The 22,563-nt window shown below is 42.7% G+C and overlaps 1 protein-coding gene across 7 annotated transcripts in view; it reads left to right on the top strand.

Annotated features, from left to right (window-relative positions):
* The window catches only part of LOC107147452 (carboxyl-terminal PDZ ligand of neuronal nitric oxide synthase protein), a 323,970-nt gene that overhangs the window by 281,490 nt on the left and 19,917 nt on the right, over positions 1–22,563 (top strand). For 5 of the 7 annotated variants that reach the window (XM_048810127.1, XM_048810126.1, XM_048810128.1 and 2 more), the window contains 4 exons: positions 11,276–11,442; positions 14,236–14,415; positions 18,152–18,193; positions 21,421–21,586. In XM_048810127.1, the coding sequence (XP_048666084.1) occupies positions 11,276–11,442; positions 14,236–14,415; positions 18,152–18,193; positions 21,421–21,586 (555 nt within the window). The remainder of the gene's footprint in view (positions 1–11,275; positions 11,443–14,235; positions 14,416–18,151; positions 18,194–21,420; positions 21,587–22,563) is intronic. The other 2 variants (XM_048810129.1, XM_048810132.1) reach the window with 1 other exon arrangement.

Genomic DNA, 22,563 nt, shown 5'->3' with positions numbered 1-22,563 from the left:
CTGGCAGAGTCCGCTTTGGAAGAGCGAAGAAATGAGAGTCCAATATCCTTAGGTGATCACATCAGCAATCAAGAACCTGTTCAAGAATTGAGTTTGCTTCTGCTACTGCTCCTTGTTCTTCCAACTTTTCTTTCATCCAAGCCACTATCCAATTATTGGATGGTGCTGCCCATGCTTAGGGAGGGTCTCCACTTCAGTTTACTATCCCACATGCCAATCATTCCTAGACACACCCTCATTGACACACACAGAAGCCTCTTAATCCAATCAAGTTGACAATTCAAATTGAGCATTACATTTATATGTTAGTCAATTTTGTGTCACTATGACCAAGATACCTGACAAAAACAATTTAGAGGATGAAAATTTTGTTTTGGACTCAATGGTTTCAGAGTTCAGTTCATAGTTGGCCAGCTCCATTGCTCTGGGCCTGAGATAAGGCAGAATATCATGGTAAAAGGCAGTGATGGGTGAACACTGCTCTGTTCATGCCCTCCAGGAAGCAGAGAGAGTGCCATGAGCAAGGGTCAAGATACAACACAAGAACACGTACCCAGTGGCCTACTTCCTCCAGCCACAACTCACTGCCGACAGTTACCACCCAGTAGTACATTCAAATTATTAAACTGTCAGATGTATTAATCCATTGATGAGGTCACAGCTCTCATAATCTGATCATTTCACCTCTGAACATTCCTGTGTTGGGGATCATGCTTTCAAAAACAAACTTTTCAGAGGAACTTTCTAGATCCAAACCATAACAACACCATATCTTTATTGCTTTGTATCTTTTGTATACCACTCTCCCTAAGAATATAATTAATATTTTATATGTAGAGACATCTAGGTCCATTATAGGAAAATCTGTTAGGTCTAGTGTAGTTTCTTCAAAATTTAGAATACAAATAGGCACTGAGTTTGTTCAAGGAGGTCAAGCATGCATTGGTGAGCTCTAAATCCCATTGGCCTTCTTCAGGGAAAGTGAACCATGTGGGCTTGTCCATTGTCCTTAGCTAGGGTGCCAGTGCTGAGAAGTGGCCTGAGGAGTGATGATACCTGTGTTAGGGAGGTGTGTGTATGTGTGTATACTCAGATATGAGTGAGAGATTATTTTTGTGTTTGTATGGTATGGGGATTGAATCCAGGGGTGCTCTACCCTTACACTGAGCTACATCCCCAGCCCTTTTTATTTTTTATTTTGAGACAGAGTCTCATCAAGTTTCCCAGACTAGACTCAAATTTGTGATTCTCCTGCCTTGGCCTCTCAGGTAGCTGGGATTATAGGCATGTGGCACTGTGATCACACACGATTGTGTGATCTGGGTATAGTAGAAATTTGCAGGATCTACAGGCTGAAGACCCAGGGAAGAGGAAGTTTAAGTCTGAAGGCTGTCTGCTGAAAGAATTCCCTTTTCCTCCTGGGAGATCAATCTTTGTTCTATTCAGCCCTTCGTCTGATCAGATGAGCCCCTCTATGACAACGAGGGTGGTCTGCTTGTTCCAGAGTCTACTAATTGAAGTGTTAATTTCATCTAAAAAAAATACCTCACAGCAACCTCTAGAATACTATTTGGCCAAATATCTGGGTCCCCCAGTAGCCTTGCCCAGTTGGCACATACAGTTAGTTAACTGTCACCAAAGTAAGGCAGTTGTGTGGTCCCATGAGAAAACACTGGGGCAATGATCTAGAGATGCAAAACAATTGGGTTTGAATTGAATTCAGCTGAGTGATGCTCAGCAATCTTCACATTCTCTCTGGACTGTGTTTCTCCTCTATCAGGTGTTGTGAGTGAATGCAGCACAGTGCCTAACAGTGTATGCTGGGTTTTTTTTTTAGTTCTGGGGGACTGAACCCAGCAGTGCTTTACCACTGAGCTGCATCCTCAGGCCTTTTGATTTTTTCATCTTGAGATGGGATTTCACTAAGTTGCTGAAGATGATCTTGAAACTTGTGATCCTCTTGCCTCAGCCTCTTGAGAAGCTGGGATTATGGGTGTGTGCCAACACAAGAATTAGCTATTTAGCTAGGGTTCTAGTGCTAACTTTAGAATATCTAACCTCCTCTGTACTCTGAGGTGAGTAGACAAGGAGATCTCTGAAGTCCAAGTTCTGTGATGGGATCAGGTGCCTTCTGATTGCCATGTAGTACTACATTCATAAAGTTGAACATGCTGAGTATTAGCACTTGCAATTATTATTTGGATCTGGGGTTGGAAGTATTTTCTTAACCAGGAAGGTTTTGTTCTGCCTTACCCCCTAGTCACTTCCTGTTTACCACCCCACTCACTGTTTACTTTCTATAAACTGCTAGGAGCATGTTTCTTCTTTTTTGTAAATGCTTTCCCCAGAAGCATTTATTGACTCCACTAGGATTTTCCCTTGTAATGGGACACCTTGAGGGTCCAGAGGAGAGCTGTTAGTTGATAGTTTTTTACAAGGATCTGGCTTCTGTTGGGAGCTTTACATTTCATACAGTGTTTATCTTTCCAGTCGAGCCTCCATGTGATATGATGTCAGGCCCTTTATTGAACAGAAGAAACTTGTTTGCTCTTGGTAACTGAAAGTGTAAGTCCTGCAGAAGCTTCGCTGTCTTCTTTGATGTCTTGTCAGTGCTTTCCTTCCTGGGTTTTAGCTGTGCAATGAGGTTATTCACTTTTCTCGTGTCCATCTCCATCTCCTCTCTCTCTCCCTCTCTGTGCCTTTCTTCCCTCCTTGTTCTCTCCACTGTTCCCTACCCTGGGGGAAGATTTATCTTTTGTGTCTTTTGGCAGCAGCTGCCCTTGGCTGTTCCTGGGGCTCAGAGCCAGGTGGGGTCACTGCCCCTGTCCCACTTGTCTTGTTTTGCCCTGTGTTGTTTCTGATTCCTGGAAAGGGCTTCCTGGGAGAGATCCTGCTCCCCTGGAGGCATGCCTCTGCCCTTGGCACAGACAGTCCCACACAGGGAAGGGCTTGGAGCCCTTTGGAAAAATAAGCTTCTTAAAAATGAAACTGGGGGTTGGGTGGCAAGAGCACTTAAAATCTACTCTCAGCAAAAATCACATAAATAATATTAGTAACTAGAGCCCTCATGTTGTACATTATATCTCTAGACTTGTTCATACCGTATATATCTGATACTTTGTATTAATTCATCTAAATCTCCCTGTTTTCATTCTCAACCACATCCATTGGAACCACTGTCTCATTCTCTACTTCTATATATTCAATTATTTTTTAGCAAGACATTTGAAATCTGCCCAACTGTAGTCACCATTGCACTACCTATAAACATACCAAAATATTATGTCTTAAATATTTAACATATCCAACAAAAAATCAAAGTAAAATAAAACTTGTGTCAAGTATACAATGAACACTGGATGGATAATTATTGGTTGATTGGTTGCTTATGTTACTGGGGATTGAATGCAGGAACATTCTACCACTGAACTGCATCCCTAGCCTTATTTATTTTTGAGACAGGGTCTTGCTAAATTGCTCAGGCTGGTCTTCAACTTCTAATCCTCCTCCCTCAGTCTTGAGTAGCTAGAATTACAGCTGTGTGCCACTGTATCCAGCAATGGAACTATTTATAAGGCACCTATTACATCTATTAGATGTAGCCATCCTGCTTGCTTAGAACAGCAAGCCTCCTGCATTTCTGCTCTCCCACATCTGCTCTTGCCTTTCCTTGGGCCACCACTGCCTGAGCCTTTGCTTCTCCTCATCTTCTAACTCCTTTGTTTTTAACTCTTCCTTCTTTTTTTTTTTTTTAATTTTTTTTTGTTGGTTGTTCAAAACATTACATAGTTCTTGATATATCATATTTTACACTTTGATTCAAGTGGGTTATGAGCTCCCATTTTTACCCCATATACAGATTGCAGAATCACATCAGTTACACATCCATTGAATTACATATTGCCATACTATTTAACTCTTCCTTCATTCAACAAATGTTCATCAAGTCTACGCTGTGTGTCAGACTCAACTCAGGAACTGGGGACATTGTAAATAAGGCAATAAACTTTCTGCTGGGGAGGAGCTCACATTCCAAGTTGGTGTAGGGGATGCAAACAAGTTACAAAATAAGTCAGCTTAAGTTACAGAGTGTAAAAGTAGAGAAGAAATTAAGGCAGGGTAGGTGGGGACTAAGAGTGGAAGGCAGCTGGGCCTGGTGGTACATGTTTGTAATCCCAGCGACTAGGGAGGCTGAGGCAGGACAATAAGAAATTCAAGGCCTGCGTGGTCAACTTAGCAAGACCTTGTCTCAAAAAATTGAAAGGCTGGGGATGTAGCTCAGTGGTAGAGTGGGGTTTAATTCTTAGTACTGTAAAAATAAGATACATACATACATACATAGACAGATAGGAAGGCAAAGAGCTATGATGGTTAAAGACCAACCAGGATGTAGGCTCTCTGTTCACCTCACAGATTGTTTCTTTTGCTGAGAAGAAACTTTTTAGTTTGAGTCCATCCCATTTATTGATTCTTGGTTTTAATTCTTGCACTATAGAGTCTTATTAAGGAAGTTGGGGTCTAATCCCACATGATGAAGATAAGGGCCTACTTTTTCTTCTATTAGACGCAGAGTCTCTGGTTTAATTCCTAGGTCCTTGATCCACTTTGAGTTGAGTTTTGTGCATGGTGAGAGATAGGGTTTAATTTCATTTTGTTTCATATGGATTTCCAATTTTCCCAGCACCATTTGTTGAAGAGGCTATCTTTTCTCCAATGTATGTTTTTGGCACCTTTGTATAATATGAGATAATTGTAATTCTGTGGATTTCTTTCTGTGTCTATATCTTGGGAGCAAATTTTTACCCCTCACATATCAGATAGAGAACTAATATCTAGGGTATATAAAGAACTTAAAAAGCTAAGCATAAAAACAAAACAAATAACCCAATCAATAAATGGACCAAGGACCCAAACAGACACTTCTCAGAAGAGGATACACAATCAGTCAACAAATATATGAAAAAATGTTCATCATCTCTAGCAATTAGAGAAATGCAAACCAAAACTACTCTAAGATATCATCTCACTTCAGTCAGAATGGCAGCTATTATGAAGACAAACAACAATAAGTGTTGGCGAGGATGTGGGGAAAAGAAACACTCATACATTGCTGTTGGAACTTCGAATGGGTGCAGCCAATATGGAAAGCAGTATGGAGATTCCTTGGAAAACTAGGAATGGAACCACCATTTGATCCAGCTAGCCCTCTCCTCAGACTATACCCAAAGGACTTAAAAACAGCATACTACAGGGACACAGCCACATCAATGTTTATAGCAGCACAATTCACAATAGGTAAACTGTGGAGCCAACCCAGATGCCCTTCAGTGGATGAATGGATAAAAAAAAATGTAGCATATATACACAATGGAATTTTACTCAGCAATAAAAGAGAATAAAATCATGGCATTTGCAGGTAAAAGGATGGAGTTGGAGAAGATAATGCTAAGTGAAGTTAGCCAATCCCAAAAAAACAAATGCTGAATGTTTTCTCTGATATAAAGAGGCTGATTCATAGTGGGGTAGGGAGAGGGAGCATGAGAGAAATAGATGACTCTAGATAGCACAGAGGGGTGGGAGAGGAAGAGAGGGGGCAGGGGGTTAGCAATGATGTTGGAATGTGATGGACATCATTATCCAAAGTACATATATAAAGACATGAATTGGTGTGAATATTCTTTATACACAGAGATATGAAAATTTGTGTTCTATATGTATAATAAGTATTGTAATGCATTCCATTGTCATGTATTTAAAAAAATAAAATCAATTAAAAAAAACACCAACCAGACTGCCAGCTTTAAGCCCTAACTCTGTCCTTACCAATTATGTGCTTTGATTTCTTTATCTGTCAAATGGGGATAATAATAATATCCACCTCTTACAGTGGTTATGATGATAAATGGGTTAATATATGTATAACCCTTAAATTACTGTGTGGAGCATTGTACGTTTCAGTTAAGATTAAGCTATTACTATTACAGTTTCAAGGTAAAAGGTGACCTTATCAAGTACTTTTGGACCAAGCTGGTAACTCCTTTTTTTTTTTTTTTGTATTGCTTTGTTTTGTTTTTGTCTATACCAGTGCTTGGCAATGCCCCAATTCTGCATTCATACAGCAGTAATTAGTCATTGTAACCCTGTGGCACCAAACAGCCCTGTGGAAAACCCCATCCATGGATTTGTCTACTTACTCACTGGTGATTCCTAAACTTGGCCTGGGTGACTCTGCTATTCAGCAGTTCTGCTTGTCCCCAGCTCCCTTCTCCTGTCCAAGATTAACGCTTTCACCTGTCTTTTCATTGTACCCCAATGTCACCTCTTCACAAACCTTGAGCTATCAGTTATCCTACTCCTATATCTTCATCTGAATCTTCTGGGCTCGATTTTTCTTCCCACTGCAGATTGATAAGGTCAAGCCTTCTCTGTCCTAAAAACAACAAAGAAAAACTTTCTTTTCCCTATATGTCTTCCTAGCCTGTGGCATTATTTCTTTTCTTTCCTTCATAGCCAAGCTTCTTATAAACTTACCTATACTCACTGTTAGCCTCCTTATTTTTTTCCACTCTTGCTGTTAGTTCTCAGTCTCCAGTGACCTGATGGACTCTTGCTGTTAGTTCTCAGTCTCCAGGTTTCACCCTGGGAACTGAGCAGACAAACTTCTGCAGCTTCTAAGGCATCCCTAACTCTAAACTTTTTCTTTTTTCTCTGAAAGTTGCTTTTCAGATTCCTTTGCAAGTGCCCCTTTAAGTTTTGGAGTTGCTCCTGAACTTGGTCCCTTATTTCTTTCCTGACTTCTTGTGATTTCAGCAAACATCTATCTCTAGACTGGACCTCTCCAGAACTCTCCATTCATACACTATTTTTTTCTTTTTGGTGGTCCAGGGGATTGAACCCAGGGGTACTCTACCACTGAGCTACATCTCCAGCTTCTCTTTCCTTCCTTCCTTTTTCTTTCTTTTGTTTGAGACAGAGTTTTGCTAAATTGCCTACGCTGGTCTCAAACTGGAGATCTTCCTGCCTTAGCCTCCCGAGTTACTGGGATTATAGGCATTCACCTTAGCACCTAGCTCATATGCTGTCTTAGAGGATGCACTGCATGTATTCTCTCATTTATCACTGTTTCAGAGGCTGAAAGAGCCAAGGTCAAAGTGCTGCCAATTCTCACTGTGTCCTCACTAATCTCTTTATATGGGCTCTACACTCATTACCTTCTAAAGGTCTCTTCTTCAAATACTATATTGGACTTTAATTCATAAATTTGGTGGGGGAGAAGAAGAGGATACAAATATGTGGCCCATAACATGTACATGACAGCCTGATGGGATCTCCGTTCAGCTCTTATACACACTCTTACCATTTCAACACATGTAAAATTGAACTCATCCCCTTACCCACAATCCAGTTCCTCCCGAAATTTTCTTATAGGTGCCAGATCCACCCAGGCACCTAAATCAGATATTTAAAAACTCATCCTATGCATTTCCCTGCCACTGCATATCATGGACAAGTGTCCAGCTAAGCCTTGTGATTTCCGCCCCTAGAAGACCTTGCAGACTCCACTTCTCTGTTTCATTGTCACCCCTACAGCTTCAGCCCTCATGTTTGTCACCTTAAAGTATTGCTTTTTCTTGTTCCTTTTGCATCTATCCTTCCCTTTCACCCTATCTCTAGGGTGAAATTTTAAAGAATGAATGGTATTACTCATTTTTAATGCTTCAAAATAAGATTCTGACTCTTCTTGGTCAGGTTCCTCCAGGCAGAACCATTTGTGGTGCCCGATCTGCTGTGGATTTCCGAGCCTCTTTGTCTTTGCACCTGCCTTGCCCTGTGTCTAGAATGTCACCCACAGCCCTCCCTCCCCTATGCCTTCACTAGTATCTTCCTGCAGGAGTTGCTTTCTTCCCTGCACAGGCTTTAAACTCCACCTGTTAGATGCTCCTTTCTGTTGTCCTGCACCTTGGATAGCTCTCCCATAGGCAACACAGCCTCAGCCTACAGCTATGGTTTCTGTATTTTTCCTCCATCAGACTGGAGAAGCATAAAAAACAGATTTATCTTACTCATCTTTATGCACCATGTGCAGTAGATATCTATCATATACAATGCTTATTAAATAAATGAATGAAATAAGCATGTCTAATGCCCTCTAGTTCCTGTTTAGTGTATCAAGTTAAGATAGTTTAAACAGTTCAAAGCATCCCTGTGCCCACCCCCAATCTTGGTACTACTTCTTTATGTTACATTTAAGAACCCGTAGTGCCCCTATTCCATTAGTTTTCTGGATTTTCCAGAAAGGTTTTTATGCCTTTTCTTTTGCCTACGTTTCTCTATGCTGGACAGTTGGAGATTCCATATTTCCTCCTTTATTTATTAGGATCTAAAGATGGTCAAGAGCTAATGACCATTAGTTCTTTTAGGTCTCCTAGTATGCTAATAGGCACCCATAATATTTATAGCTGTTCCCCGTTCTAACAGATCTATTATTGTCCTATTTCATTAAGTCAACAAGAGTGTGTGATCATTGAAGCCCCTGCTGAGCAGCAGAAAATCTTTCAGAAAGCAGTCCCCTGGTTTTGCTTTAGTTTGGGAATTGATTAGCACAGACAGAATGGCTGAGCAGTTTGGTTTCTTAGGACCTGCTCAGATCATAGATTTTCTGATCCCAGACAAAGTCATCTCTAAACCTTCTGTGTCTGGAGCTTCTCAGTCTTCATTGTGAGGATCCCTAAGGATAGAGAGAGGAGAGGGAGCCTTCTCTTATAGTTTGCTCTACTGTTTTGCTACCCTGTCACAATACTATGTCTTTTGTTGGTATTTATGAGACTCCTTCTCTGAGTCAGATCCTTAGGCAACAGATGAATGGGACACAGCCCTGGTCTTGAGTCTAGAAGGGAAAAGTGGGTATGTTCAATGCTGTGTGCTCAGTGCCCTGAAACACAGGTGCACGGAGTGCTCCTGGAGCCTAACTCCTCCTGACAGCTGATGGCAATTTCCCCTGCTCAGACCAATGTCCATTTCACCCTGAGTATTCCTAGACAAGTGTGGAGAAAAAGATGCTTAGTATCCAGCAGCAGCCACCACCTAAACAACAGCTACGAGTTACCATAAGCCCAGTCTCTTGCTAACCCCTAAATGTTAAGGTCACTTCTGGATGGTTGTATGGTAAAAAACAGGTGGCTTCTATGCTCCCTGCCTGCTGGCTCATGAAAGAGTAAAAGAGCTGCTCCAGCAGGCCATGGTCAGGGCCATCCTTTCTGCTAAATACCTTTGCAACACCACAACAGGGCCACCTTCCCAGCTCCTGTAGCAGCCTGGAGAAAAAACAAGCAGACTGTTGACTTTTGAAACACCATGCTTATTTTCCCAGATGACTGGTTGGGTTGGCATAGGAAGAATTCCTAGAACTATTTGTTCTTTAAGACAGCCACTCAAATGACTGAGGCCTGGTGTTCTGCACCAGCACCAGCTTTAGGGTAGCAGTTCTCTATATCTACGGCTTGTGTCAACCTGCTCCGTTTTTCCAGTTAGTGCTTGGTCTCTGAAAACTTCCAAGAAATTGCATTCAAAGACAATAGTGATGAACCTAATCCCAAATACAGAGCAAGAAAATAGTTCCTGTGAAATGCCAAGAAATTATTTGGTGTTTTTAGAGAGACCAAGAAATAGACAGGAACAAGAGATGAAGAAAAATAAGAATAGTGGACTTTGATACATTGATATTAAGCAGTATGCTGTGTGTATGTGTCTGGTGTGTGTGTGTGTGTGTGTGTGTGTGTGTGTGATGTGTGTGAGAGATTAAAGACCTGGTTTCAGTCATCAGAAGAAGGTGAGAAAGGTGCTAAGTGGAAAAATTAACTCAAAAAGCTGCCATCTCTATCTCCTAATTCCACTGCTTCCTGGAGGCCACCTACTCTGCATCTGCTCCTAGAGAGAGAATTAGAGTCAGTCCTGGAGTTTGATACTCTGCTAGGAGAGAGCTTAGATCTCCCCGCCCATACTCCTCAGTTATGGAACCCTACCTGTCCATCTGACTGGGCCTCTCACCACTGAAAAAGTTGGGCCCAAGGAGTAAGTGATTTGTTCTTATCCATCAGCTCATGAAAACCTGACTGGGGCAGATTGCCAGTCTCTGGACTCCCTTACAGGGTACTTTCCTTCAGCCTGATTTCATTCCTGCTCTGGGATGTAGAGGACATGACTGTACTGCCTTTTTCCAGAGTTCCCACACCCAGTCTACACAAACATAAAAACCTGGCAAAGCTGTCATATCCAGGCTTAAGGAAATGTCCCCTTCATTTTTGTTTGTTTGTTTGTTTGGGGGGATGCTGGAGATTGAACCTAGTGGGATTTTACCACTGAGCCACATCCCAGCCCTTTTTATTTGTTTGTTTGTTTGTTTTTTGAGATAGGGTCTACCTAAGTTGCTGAGGCTGGCCTCCTCCCAAGCTGCTAGGATTATGCCTGGTTTCCCTTTGTTTCTGAACTTTGAAAAGCTATTAAAATGGAAGCATCTTATTGGGTTGGAAAGTTACTTAATGTACTTGAGTGGAAAGATGTGTGAAAATGTAATAAAGCCCATGGTATCCCTTGGTTTGGCATAACTGAAAGCTGAAGTATTAGGTAAACACGACATTGTTTTTTTTTATTTTTTTCAATTTTATAAGAAACGATACATTTTATTTTTCTGACACCACAGCTCTGGCAAGTGGTTTCGTACCAAATTTAATGGAGGTCACACAGAACGTTTTAAACATGGGAAAGGAAGGAGAGGAAAGAACCACAAAATTTAAAACAAAAACAAAATCCTAGATAGCTTTTAGCATCTGTTCTACTCCCACATTAATAAAATTCACTTTTAATTTTTATTAGGAATTCCTAGTAAGAAGTGAACAAAAAACAAGGTGGGCAGGGGAGAGTATGGTAGGGGAGAGAAAGGCTAAGGGAAAAGAGGCCAGGGGACACTCCTAGGACAGAGCTCTCCCTGCTGGGGCCAGGAGGACACTCGGCTTTGCTAGACTTATTTCTCCCAGTGGAGCACTAGATATTGCAGCTGCCAAAGGGAAGAGGAGAGGAGGGAAGCAGAGGATCACCAGTGGGGGAATGAGGGAAGAGAACACCCTTAACTAAGACGGGAAGGGTGGGGAGAAAACTAGAGAAGATGAGATGGAGGGTTTGTATGTCAGCAAAGACAGTGCTGAAGAGCACTTGAGCTGAAGCAAGTGAGAGGACATTGCTCTTGATGTCACCATTCCCTTCCCTATTGTTTCTGCAGGCCGCCAGCTCACGGGAGCCGAAAGAGCCTCCACTGTCACTGCAGAGGAGACTGACATCGACGCAGTAGAGGTCCCACTCCCAGGGAATGATGTCCTGGAATTCAGCCGAGGTGTGACCGACCTGGATGCTGTAGGAAAGGAAGGAGGCTCCCACATGGACTCCAAGGTAGGCAGGAGATGGCCCATCCGTTCCTGCTGCCTCCAGGATGACCTGTGTCACTGCTTAGCCTCAAGTCATTGCTGCCTCCTTGCTCCACAGCATGGTGGCAGTGATGGAGTGTTTCCTTGCTTTCAGAGGGGCCACACTTTTGTAGAGTCAACCCATTGTGCCAACATAACACTGCTGTGTGTCACAATGCCGCTGTGGAGCTCCTCCTTTTTTTCTTTTTGTTCCAGGGATTGAAACCAGGGGCACTTTACCACTGAGTCACATTCCTAGCCTTTTTAAAATTTTTAAAGAAAGGATCTTGCTAAGTTGCTTAGGTCTCAATGAATTGCTGGCCTGGTCTTGAACTTGTGATCCTCTTGCCTCAGCCTCTGGAACCACAGGGATTACAGGCATATACCACCATGTCTGGCTTGTGGTACTCCTTTCTTTCTGATGTGTGTTGTCCTTACAGGATCCTGTTGGTTTGTTTGTTCATTTTTTATTTTGAAATAGCCTCTTGCTAAATTGCCTGGGTTGACCTTGAACTTCTGATGCTCCTGCCTCAGCCTCCTGAGTCCCTGGGATTGCAGATGTGCAACTCTGAAACTGGTCCCACTGATTTTTGATTTCCTCCTTTTCCCTACACAATCATTTCTGCACAATATTCATGCAAGGCTCATCCTGGACTACTCATATAATACACATAATTCCCTGTGGCTCAGCCAATGGAACCAAGTATACTTGGACCCCCTCTTCCTGCTTCAGTAATTATGTGTCTTTAATACTACTCTCAGGGTAGACATCATTACCTACTCTAACATCCTACAGATGAGATGACTGAGGCCTTGAGGAGCAACTAATATGATCCAGTTTAAAAAACTAAAAATGTGAGACTAAATTTAAAACTGAATACAACTAAAGTAAAAAGAAAAAAAAAATCTACAAACAAAACCCAGAAGGAAAATTATTATTTTTTTCACATAAGTACACATCAAGGTATTTATTATAATTATATAATGTATAAACTATACACAGTTTCATTTAGGATAATAACCTCTATTAAGAAAAGATAGAGGCAATCAAAATATTCTTTATAATTATTGATTTCAACTTTTAATTTTAACTTTCTATGATACATTTCACAATGTTAAATATTGTCAAGAGAAAAAGTAAATAGACAATACAGAAGTTCAGCAGTGTGGCTCTTCTACTCACCATTTATTATTAGATATGTAATATTTTCCAAAGATACTACCCTTAGAAGGAAACCCACAGTCATTATCAGTGGCCTATAAGTAGTCAATATTTTTCAGGGCCAGGATTGTGGCTCAGTGGCAGAGCTGTTGCATGAGGCACTGGGTTTGATCCACAGCACCACATAAAATAGTAAACATAAAATAAAAGTATTGTATCTATCTACAACTAAAAAAATATTTTTCAGTCTGCATATAGATTTTACTTGTTTATGTTGAAATCATAGAGGAACCCCATCCTTCCAAAAATTATTCTCAGTATTTCTTTTTCTTTTTTTCTTTCTTTTTTTAAAAATTTTTACTTGTAGTTGGACACAATATATTTACTTACTTATTTTTATGTGGTGCTGAGGATTGAACCCAGGGCCTCGCACGTGCTAGGTGAGCGCTCTACCGCTGAGCCATACCCCCCAGCCTCTGTATTTCTTTTATTACTACACTTTTACATCTCTGATTGGAAACTCAATTCTTGTCATATATCAGTTAGGCAACTTAGACCATTCGGAAGTAAAGTAATGGTCTATGTCCAAAAAAAAAAAAAAATACTAGGATTTGTTGACCATAAATACAAGGTCACCCAAAAAGTAAATTTAAAGTCCCAGACCTCCTTCCCTACTCCTCAATGCCTATTCCAGGGATGGCGAGATGGTAATTTTATAGTTTAGATTAGACTATATCTTCAGAAGGAAAATTATTGACCAATAGCCCCTTAGATTCCCGGCCAGCTTAATGAATCATGGATACCTCTTTCCCTGTCCTTCATTCACCTTATCTCAAGTCAAGATTTTTAGGCCAGTTCATTAAAAGGAGAATTCCATATAGTGTGGAAGGCAGTACCTGATGATCTCTTTGGTGTCCGTTGAGTCCTCTACAAGGGGCAATAGCCCTCTGTCCCTGAGTGCCTTCCTCTTTCATGTCTGAAGAGGGATCAGCTGCAGGATGGCCAGAAACAAAATGTGGCTTCCTGTCGTTGAACTCTTGAGTCATAGGAAAGAGTCCAACAGGAGGAGAAGCCAGAAACTAGTGTAATCTGACAGAGGATCTCTCCAGATCATTTGTTTTCAAGTCCAAACTTTCTTCCTCGGTGTTCTCACTGTGAGAGGAGGCCGTGGGGGACTGAAGGCAGCTGCCCCTCACCTGGCTTCTTTCTCCAGTTTCTAACTCATGAGAAACATCTCAGACCCCAGAGGAAGGAAAGAATAGAAGCTTCCTTCTTCCTAGTCTTTTGGTAATGTGGTAGGTAGCCATGTTTTATAACTCAACAACAGGGTATAATTTGAAGTAGCAGATTAAAGATGGGACTTTATCACCTGCCTGTCTCCCATCCAGTGGGATCAGTTATTGAGATGTCCAGATACAATTCTGGGTGGTCTACCCTCAGGCAGTGACGCCGTTTCTTCCCTAGAGCCCCATTTACATTCCATCCAATACACAGCATCTCCAGCTCCTGGATTGTAAATCAGCCATTTCACCCTGCCTGTGTACATGTCGTCAATAGGATAGGGAAAGTGAGGCCCTGGATCGTGGCTCCTGTCCATGTGTCATGTCTTCTTTTCAGGTCTCACCCCATCCTCAGGAGCCCACACTGACAGCTTCGCCCCGCATGCTGCTTCCTTCTTCTTCCTCGAAGCCACCAGGCTTGGGCACAGGGATGCCGCTGTCCACCCACCACCAGATGCAGCTCCTCCAGCAGCTCCTCCAGCAACAGCAGCAGCAGACGCAAGTGGCTGTGGCCCAGGTTCTCCTCAGCCTCCTCCCTACTTCACAGGCTCCACTCTCATGGGCTTGATGCGCCTTCCCTAGCAAGGGGCTCAGGGCAGGTTTAAAACCTAGGGAGCCATAAAGAATCGCTCATGCTATTGGATCATTGCTTGTTAGGGAGTCAGGGAGGTGGAGGAGAAAAGGGGAGAGACGGGGGTGCTGTTGAAATGGAAGGGCATATTCTGATTTCCCATGTATCCCCCGCTCTGAGATGGGCTTGGCTGGCTTGGCTGAATGTTGTTGAATAATGACTTCAACTTACCGAGGGAAAAGATGCGCACAATTCCACCCTTCCTTTCCTACCTTGTTTTCCTGGTATTTAGGTTAGGAAGGGATACCTCTGAAGTCAGGACAGGTATGACTCTGTGATATCACTCTTAAAACAGCTTCAAGTATAAATCTGTGCTAAACATTCTTCCAAAGAGTATTGTTATGGCAACCCAATCTACTTGTTTATAGCAAGTTTCCAAGCCTCCATTAGTGATCTACTTACTCAAAGCAGTATTTGATACAGAGTTGACCTTGGAATTCATCATATGGGATTGAATTTACAGGAATTTAGGTGGATTATTTGAGCCTTAATAAGAAGAACTATCTTACCCCTTAGGATTGAGATAGTGTTTATGCACTGAAAGGCTTATTGGGCTACTGCTACTTGTTAGGAGAAACTTGAGCTAATTTCTCTTGCTGTTTGCTTTCCATGAAAGGCACATTCTCCTAGGAACCTATGAGTCTAAGCCTTATCTCTACCATGGGTAATTAGGAACTGGTGAAGATGCATCTGTTTATTCCATTTAAAGGCTAAATCCTGAGATCAGTTTCAGACAGGGTCAGGACCAGAATGAGTGGCTAAAGATAGGTGGAGGATGTGGTGGTCAGGGTTTGGCAGAGATGGTGAGAGATCTGGAAAGGCAGAGATATGCATCAGCATTCTAAATCAGCTTGGGCAAACTTATTGCTCAGGTTTTCCGCAGTCTAAAATGAAGGGAACAGACTACTTCTGGGTATACTTATTGTATCTTCTGCTTACTCTTCTCCTGAATTCTGGGTGGAACAAGTTCTCCAAGCAGAGCTGTCCTTTCCAATGGTAAACTTTGAGGGAGCATTGGCGGTCTAGCCATATTGGATTTGCTGTGGCTTGGTCTTGAAAAGAACAGTCTCCACTGACCTGAGCCTGTAGCACCAGTCTCATTGGTGATTTTGCAGTAGGTTTCAGAAGAGTAGGCCCACTGCCAATATACTAGATTCTCCTTAAAAATACTTACCATGAAAAATTCTGATCAAAGGATGTGTGGTGGTTGTAGGAAGATTTACAGGTGTTTCCAAAACAGTGACAGAGGAAGGAATGTCATTTGTGGCTTCTTATGTTTGGGGGGAAAAAATCATTCCTCTTTGTCAGATAAAATAATTGATCTCCTATGGTAAATGATGGTGTGGCAGTCTGAGGATCCCCTCTTCCTTAGCATGGGGGATGACAGGAGCACAAAGCCAGAGTGCTCCAGCACTGGGTCCATTCCGAGACACATCATTTCCAAAAGTTTCCCATTGAATATAAATTCATTCTCCAACCATAATTCTTTTCTCTTTCAGCATATCAATTGCCAAGTAATTATTATTTATCTAAGGGTAGGCTTGATGCATATTCATGATATTATTAGAAAGGCATTTGAATATGAAGTCACTGCTATGTACTAAAGACAAATTATTTGCAAATGCACAATCTACGCACAATAAGAGTGTTGTGGGGGTAAAAGGAAGCACTCATTTGCAAAGCAATGAGACCTATAACTTATCATAGGTCTATCTAAGCCAGGATGAAATCAGAAGAATGGTTTTCTGGTATAAAATCAAGCATCTGTCTCAATGGGACATCCCTGCCGTGCCCTGTTCTAATTGCCTCTCTTCCGAGAAGACAGTGAATCTGGAGGAAGAGAACAGTGTGGTGTTTGGGATTCATTTTATTAGCCTCTCTCAGTTCCAGCCACTTCTGCAGGCTGGGCAGCCTTAGCCTCTCATTCATTTGGAATCTGTTGGACATAGCTGGCAATGCCCTGCTTTACTCTCAGCTCAAGCAGTGACATGATGAAAAGCCTCAAAGCATCCACATCTCATATTGGTACAGTGACTTTGAGTACATTGATAGACTTCCAAACACTTCAAATGAGACAGGACATTGAGATCATATGCTAGCTGCTTGAGCATTTCTTATACCCCTCTCTGCCATCCCCATCAGTCAGTCTCTGACCACCTTCCTTCTGTCTGCATCTTGCTTTTACTGCCTAGGAACACAGCAAGGATATTGTTCTATCACTCAAAAGCTGGCTTTCCACTCCTGGTCCTGCGACAGATTCAGTTCTAAACTGGCATTCAGGCTTCTGAATTCCAGGCTTCTCTGCACTCTTTCTTCATCTCACTTTGTAGGATTTGGTCTAAGCACTTTTTGTTAATATCCAAATCCTTGGATAAAAACAATTATGTCAGATACGTAGGTGAGTTACTAGGTAGGTCATCTTAGTGTCTTTAACACTATGAAATAAACCAACTACAGTGTGCTTGGTTTCTCCACATAAGTAGGAGTGATTTTCATTTCTAGCATGAGGTCGGTTTTACTCATTCTGCCAGACTCTATTGCCAGCAAACTGTGAGGTTTCTATCGTTCATCATTAAAATACCAGCAGTATCCAGAATTTCAATGATCAAAACTGTGACCTCAGAATTTCAGGTGGGAATATATGTTCCTTTTCTCTGTGAGCATCTGAGCTCTCCTATGTTGATCCTGAATAAAAACTTAAGGATCAGGCTCCAGTTTCTTACAGACAGGTATACTCTTGTGGTCACTTGTTATGTTATTTATGTTCCCTGCCCCATTGTTCCCAGCCAATCTGGTTCTGCTCTTATCATTGGGACTAGGCTCAGGTCTCTTTTGTGGTGTTTTGATTTGGTGTAGGACCTCAACCTCTCCTGGTTTTATCCTAAATTCATTCAGAGCTGGTCTTAAGGGGCCTGCCCTAGCCTTAGAGGTACAGGGGTAAAGGGTAGTGTTCAGTCAACTCTTAAGTACTTCCAAGTCAGTCATCAGTGTGTAAATAGTGAATTACCCAAGTCCCTCTGACCACTCTCCCCAATCCAGCATGAGCCTTGCCTGGCTGCACTGGCTCCCTGCTTTTAGATGGACCCGAAGTTCAAGAGTGTGAATGTGATTATAATCACACCTTAGATCAAACTTGGAATGTAACTAGTACCTGCATGGCTGTGGACTGGGTCTACATGGCTCCAAAATTGATCTGGGCATTGTGGCTAACTGTTAATAGCTAAGTAGGCCAGATCTGTTCAGTTTGCTAATTCCTGGCCCAGCTCATGGGAGAATATAGTGCAGCTTAGTATTGTTATTTAAAGATTTCTCCTCTACCTGCTGCCAGTTCTGCTTGTTTAGGAATCAAGTAATTAATTATTTATGCTTTGCAATCGTGTGTGCTGTAGTTAGACAAATAGTTCTAAGAATGCTCCCCATCCCCACCCCAGGCCCTAGATTTAGCATCTGTCCTGTGCTTCTCCCAGTCCCCAGCACCCTGGTATGTATTGCCCAAGTTCCTGCCTCATGCATGCTGAGACAGCGCTGCCTGCCTTTGCTGGTGTGTGTAGTGTGTGTGAGAGCAAATTGCTCTGGTTCTTTCCACTGCCATTTCCATGTGCCTACTGCTCCCTAACTTCAGCCTGGCCCTGCCCCCACTTCTGATGGAGGAGCTGGAGTCCAGGCAAGTAGGCTAGAAAGTGAGTGGGGCCATGGTCTGATGTGGCTGGGTGGGTTGAGGGTGGGTGTCAGAGTTTGGGGAAGCAGCACAGAGCTGGAGAGTGAAAGGTTGAATGTACACATGTTATGCTATGGCTAGGATGCAGACCTGGACACTAGCATGAGTGTGGCCTTGGTGCCACATCACCATGTTGCCTTTGTCACTGACTTAGTCTATGAGTGAATAATCATTGCCAAAGATGACACAGCTCTGGAAAGAATACACTAACATGTTCCTTTTCAGAAATTGATACAGTCTACCTTTCTGAAAGGCATTTAATTCTTTGCAAGGAAAGTAAGCTAAATACAAATAAGCATCCCATTTGGGAAGGAGGGGTGATGCTTTCTGCTCCTGTCCTGTGAATAGGGAAGTAAAGCACAGTGAGCCATAGCACACTGTCCAGACCAAGGCCGGAAGTAATGCTGCTTCATTCCAGCATTTCCAGGTCAAGTCCATATATACTTTGCCTCAAAGTTAAAAGAAGTCCTGGCCATTTTGTCCCCACTTGACCTGATTTGGGTTCTCCTGCAGCACAGACTGCCACAGCTGAGGTTTGAGCCTCATGCTTTTTGTCACTTGTGATGGCTGTAGAAGGAGAAGGGCTCATTAGTGCTAGTTTGGGGCAGTGACAACAGCATTTACTTTTCACATTCTCAAGGTTTAAAACACCTGAAATGGTATAACTCTGTCTGCACATGTAAAATTCTTATTTAGTCTAGGACAAGGCGCACTCAAGTTCAGGAATGTGTTCTCATGGCACTTAGTGCCAGTGGATTTGCGATGGCAGCATTTGTTTCCAGGGTCTTCTTTCGAAAGAGTGTTGATGGCACTCCACCATTGGAACTTGGATACCTGCAAAGGAAGATTCTCACTTCTTTCCCCCTGTCTTCTGCAAGAAGAAACCACTCTTTTGTCCTGAATCCTAATTCTCAGAAGTCACATTGGGTAACTGGGGACTCTTTTTCTGTGAACCTATATCAAGTGGCCCCTAGTACTGGCCACTGTGTCTCCCTGGAAGTGGAATCAACTGTACAAGCCCACAGCTAGCCCTTTCAGTTAACAGATGGAGAAGCTAAAGTTCAGAGAGAAGCGAGTTACCTGTAGTTGGCCAGGAAGTAACCGACAGACTCCAGCATTCCAGCTCCTGGCCCAGCACTTTTAAATGGCCTGTTCTGTTGGGGTGTTCAGATTGGGATGCAAGGACCTGAGCCTAATAGATGTATGCAGGGAGCCCTAAGAGATGCCAGTTAGTGTGATATGGGATTCTCTGCTTTCTCATTTATATCCACCGAAAAATTTGTTCCGTATTTCTGCCTGACATTTCCATTTGGTTCTAAAGGAAGTAGAAAATGAATAATGAACAATCCTATTTGTTCAGTAGATTCCTTTCAATTATACTCTTAGTTTAAATAAGTAACAGAACTCACAGGTGGAAGGTTGAGCTGGACTTTCCTCCAGGGGCATGTTTGAGGGCTTCTCACAGCAATTGCCCTCTTCCTTATAACCAGTAGGATTTGGGAGACTCCCAGGAGACACTTTTCCATGCCTCATTTACCTAGGAACATAAAGGTTTAATAACCTCCTACCATTTGGTATCTAGATAAAATGTTATTGACACTTCTTTTCCTATTCAGACCTTCCCTCAGTTTATATGAAATAGCAAATAAAGCGGACATCTTGACAAAAAAATCAGTTCTGTCCTTAGCAATTCCTTGTGAAGGACAGATTTACTTTAGATTCCTTGGGCACTATCTTCCTTGGGGAAGGATGAGCCCAACCTCATGGAGCACAAATGAAAAGTGGCAGCTAATCTCATTAGGGACTCAACTTGGCTAGAAGCAGAGCCAACTACAAGGTCAGGTCCTCAGATCTTGGCAAAGAGAGAGGCAGCCACTATACCAAACAGTGTAATTTTCTTGGTATTGGCTCTTGGAAGGGACAGATACTGGGGGCTGGTCTCTTAGTTGCAGTGTGAGATAAGGATGGTCTTTTACTCCCTGACAAAATGTGAGTCTCTGGAGCAGGTTGCTTTTCAGAAATCTAGAATCTTTGTTATCCGAATAAGAAATCAGCTGCCTCCCTTCCATCTTTGTCCCCACTCCATACCCCACCTACCCTGACTGTTTGTTTACACTATGTTTTGGTCCAGGAAAACCTTCTTCACCATAGCTGCCTTGGTCCAGGTCGCCAAACTCACTAGTTTCCTTTCCTCGGAGGCCTTCTGAAACCCTCTCAGAGACTCCCTATCCACCTTTTAGCACAAGATTGTGGACATTATTATTGGCCTTGTGACTCAGTTTCTTCAAGCCAGAAGCCTGATATACTTGCCCCATATCCTCCCACTGAGTTTTAGCTCCACTTGGAGATTACACACTAAGAACAGGCAGTAGGTAACACTGCCCACTGAGGGTGCATTTGCTGGCTGCTCTATCATAGAATGTTGTGAATTGTTAGAGCTTGCCATAAACATCCATTTCAGCCTTTCAAGGGTTGTCAAAAGAGGCCTTGTTATCAGTCACTCAGCAAACATTTGACTCCTTCCAGGAAGAAATAACTATCCCAAGTGTCAATATGGGAAGTAACAAGGAAACAGATAATTGGGCAGAGAAGTTGGCATCCACAGACATGAGAAGGAAGGCTTTATTACAACCAGCTCACTAATTTAGTGCTTCCTAGCTCTTGTTATTTTTGTGCACAAGGAGGGGAAAGGAAAAGATTATATGGGGGTTGTTGTGCCACTGTTTCTTAGTGAGCAGGTTAATGTATGAGTTTTTGTTTTTTAAAAGATAAGCTGAGAAAAGGGTACCTCCCTCAACATGGCAGTGCTATGTTGAGTGCAGGAGGAGTTTTCACAGCAGGGCTGGATGGAGGGCAGTGTTTGTGGTGGGGTGTGGCCCTTTCCTGCCTCTTGTCCTTGTTGTGGGGCTCACAGTAGTACCTGAGTGATGCATTATGGCCCTCCTCCAGACAATCAGAGAGACCCACAGGGGCCATGACCAAGCTGCTTTTGGCTCCTCCTCCTAAATTACAAGCTGAGGAGCCTACTTCATTGTGAAGGGCTTTGTCTTGAGTTGAATGTAGAGGGCATCTCTGGTCCTAGCCACCCACTGGCAACTCTCATTTGCATTCATGTCCCTCTCTTCTCTTTGTCCTGTCTTCTCTCTGTCTTCCCTTCCTCCTCCTTTCTGCAGGTTCACTTGCTGAAGGATCAGTTGGCTGCCGAGGCTGCAGCTCGGCTGGAGGCCCAGGCCCGTGTGCACCAGCTTCTGCTGCAGAACAAGGACATGCTCCAGCACATCTCGCTGCTGGTCAAGCAGGTGCAGGAGCTGGAGCTGAAGCTGTCAGGACAGAATGCCAGTAAGCCAGAGCCCTGCCCAGCCACACCTCCTTGTATGCAAGCTCTGGAAAACACATGCTATTTTCCTAAAGCTTTGGGGGATGCTTTATTAGACCTCTGACTTTGCCTTTATATTCCAGCAGAAAATAGGCAGCTTTGCTTATTTTGTCTGTATATTCATGAATTACAAAATTGCAGGGCCAGAGTAAACTTTGGGTGCCTTCAAACCCAGCAGCCTGACTTGGCCTTGACTAGGAGTCACTGCCACATGCTCTCTATTTGATGGGGGCTTAGGCATCCTAAGGCATCCCATTTCTTTCTGAGAGGGCTTTTCCAATCAAAATATATTGAGTACCTAATAGGTGTCATGTTCTCTGTGAATTCTGTGAGAGTCCTCAAACTGTCTAGTAGTTGACTCTCTCTGTATGTATTATATATTTCACAACTCTCCTGCATAGAAAAATCTAACAGTATGTCCACTTAATAGATAAGGAAGCAGAGTAAATAGAGAGACAGCTTTGCTGCTCAGTGGTGGAAGTTGCCCAGCACCTAGCCTGAAGTGCTACCCCCACCCAGGCACCTCCAATCTGGGCTGGGAAGCAGTGAAGGTGGTGCATCACTGTGTCTTCACCTTGGTTGTACTTATGGGTTATATGCATTCTCAGAGTCCATGTTGGCTGCAGAAATATCCACTGATCACCTCTTGTGCCATAAACTGTGATAGCATGTTTTATGTGAGCTCATTTAATCCCTGTGTGGTAGATGTTATTATACTCATTTTATAGAAGAGAAAAGAGACTGCTAGAGGTGAAGTAACTAGTTCAAGTTACAGCACTAGCAAGGGGTGGAGCCCAGATTCATTCCCAGGTCTAATTACAAAATTAATGTTTTTCAAACTATATCAGTAATTCCCCCAAATTATCCTATGAGCTTTTTTAAAAATGCATATTATAGGATCCCCATCAGTAGTTCTAGGGCAGGGCCACAAGTCTGTATT

The sequence above is a fragment of the Marmota marmota genome, unplaced genomic scaffold (genome assembly GCF_001458135.2).
Source record: "Marmota marmota marmota unplaced genomic scaffold, marMar, whole genome shotgun sequence".
NCBI lineage: Eukaryota > Metazoa > Chordata > Mammalia > Rodentia > Sciuridae > Marmota > Marmota marmota.
Note: the sequence above shows the minus strand (reverse complement) of the source record. Positions and strands in the feature narration are given on the sequence as shown.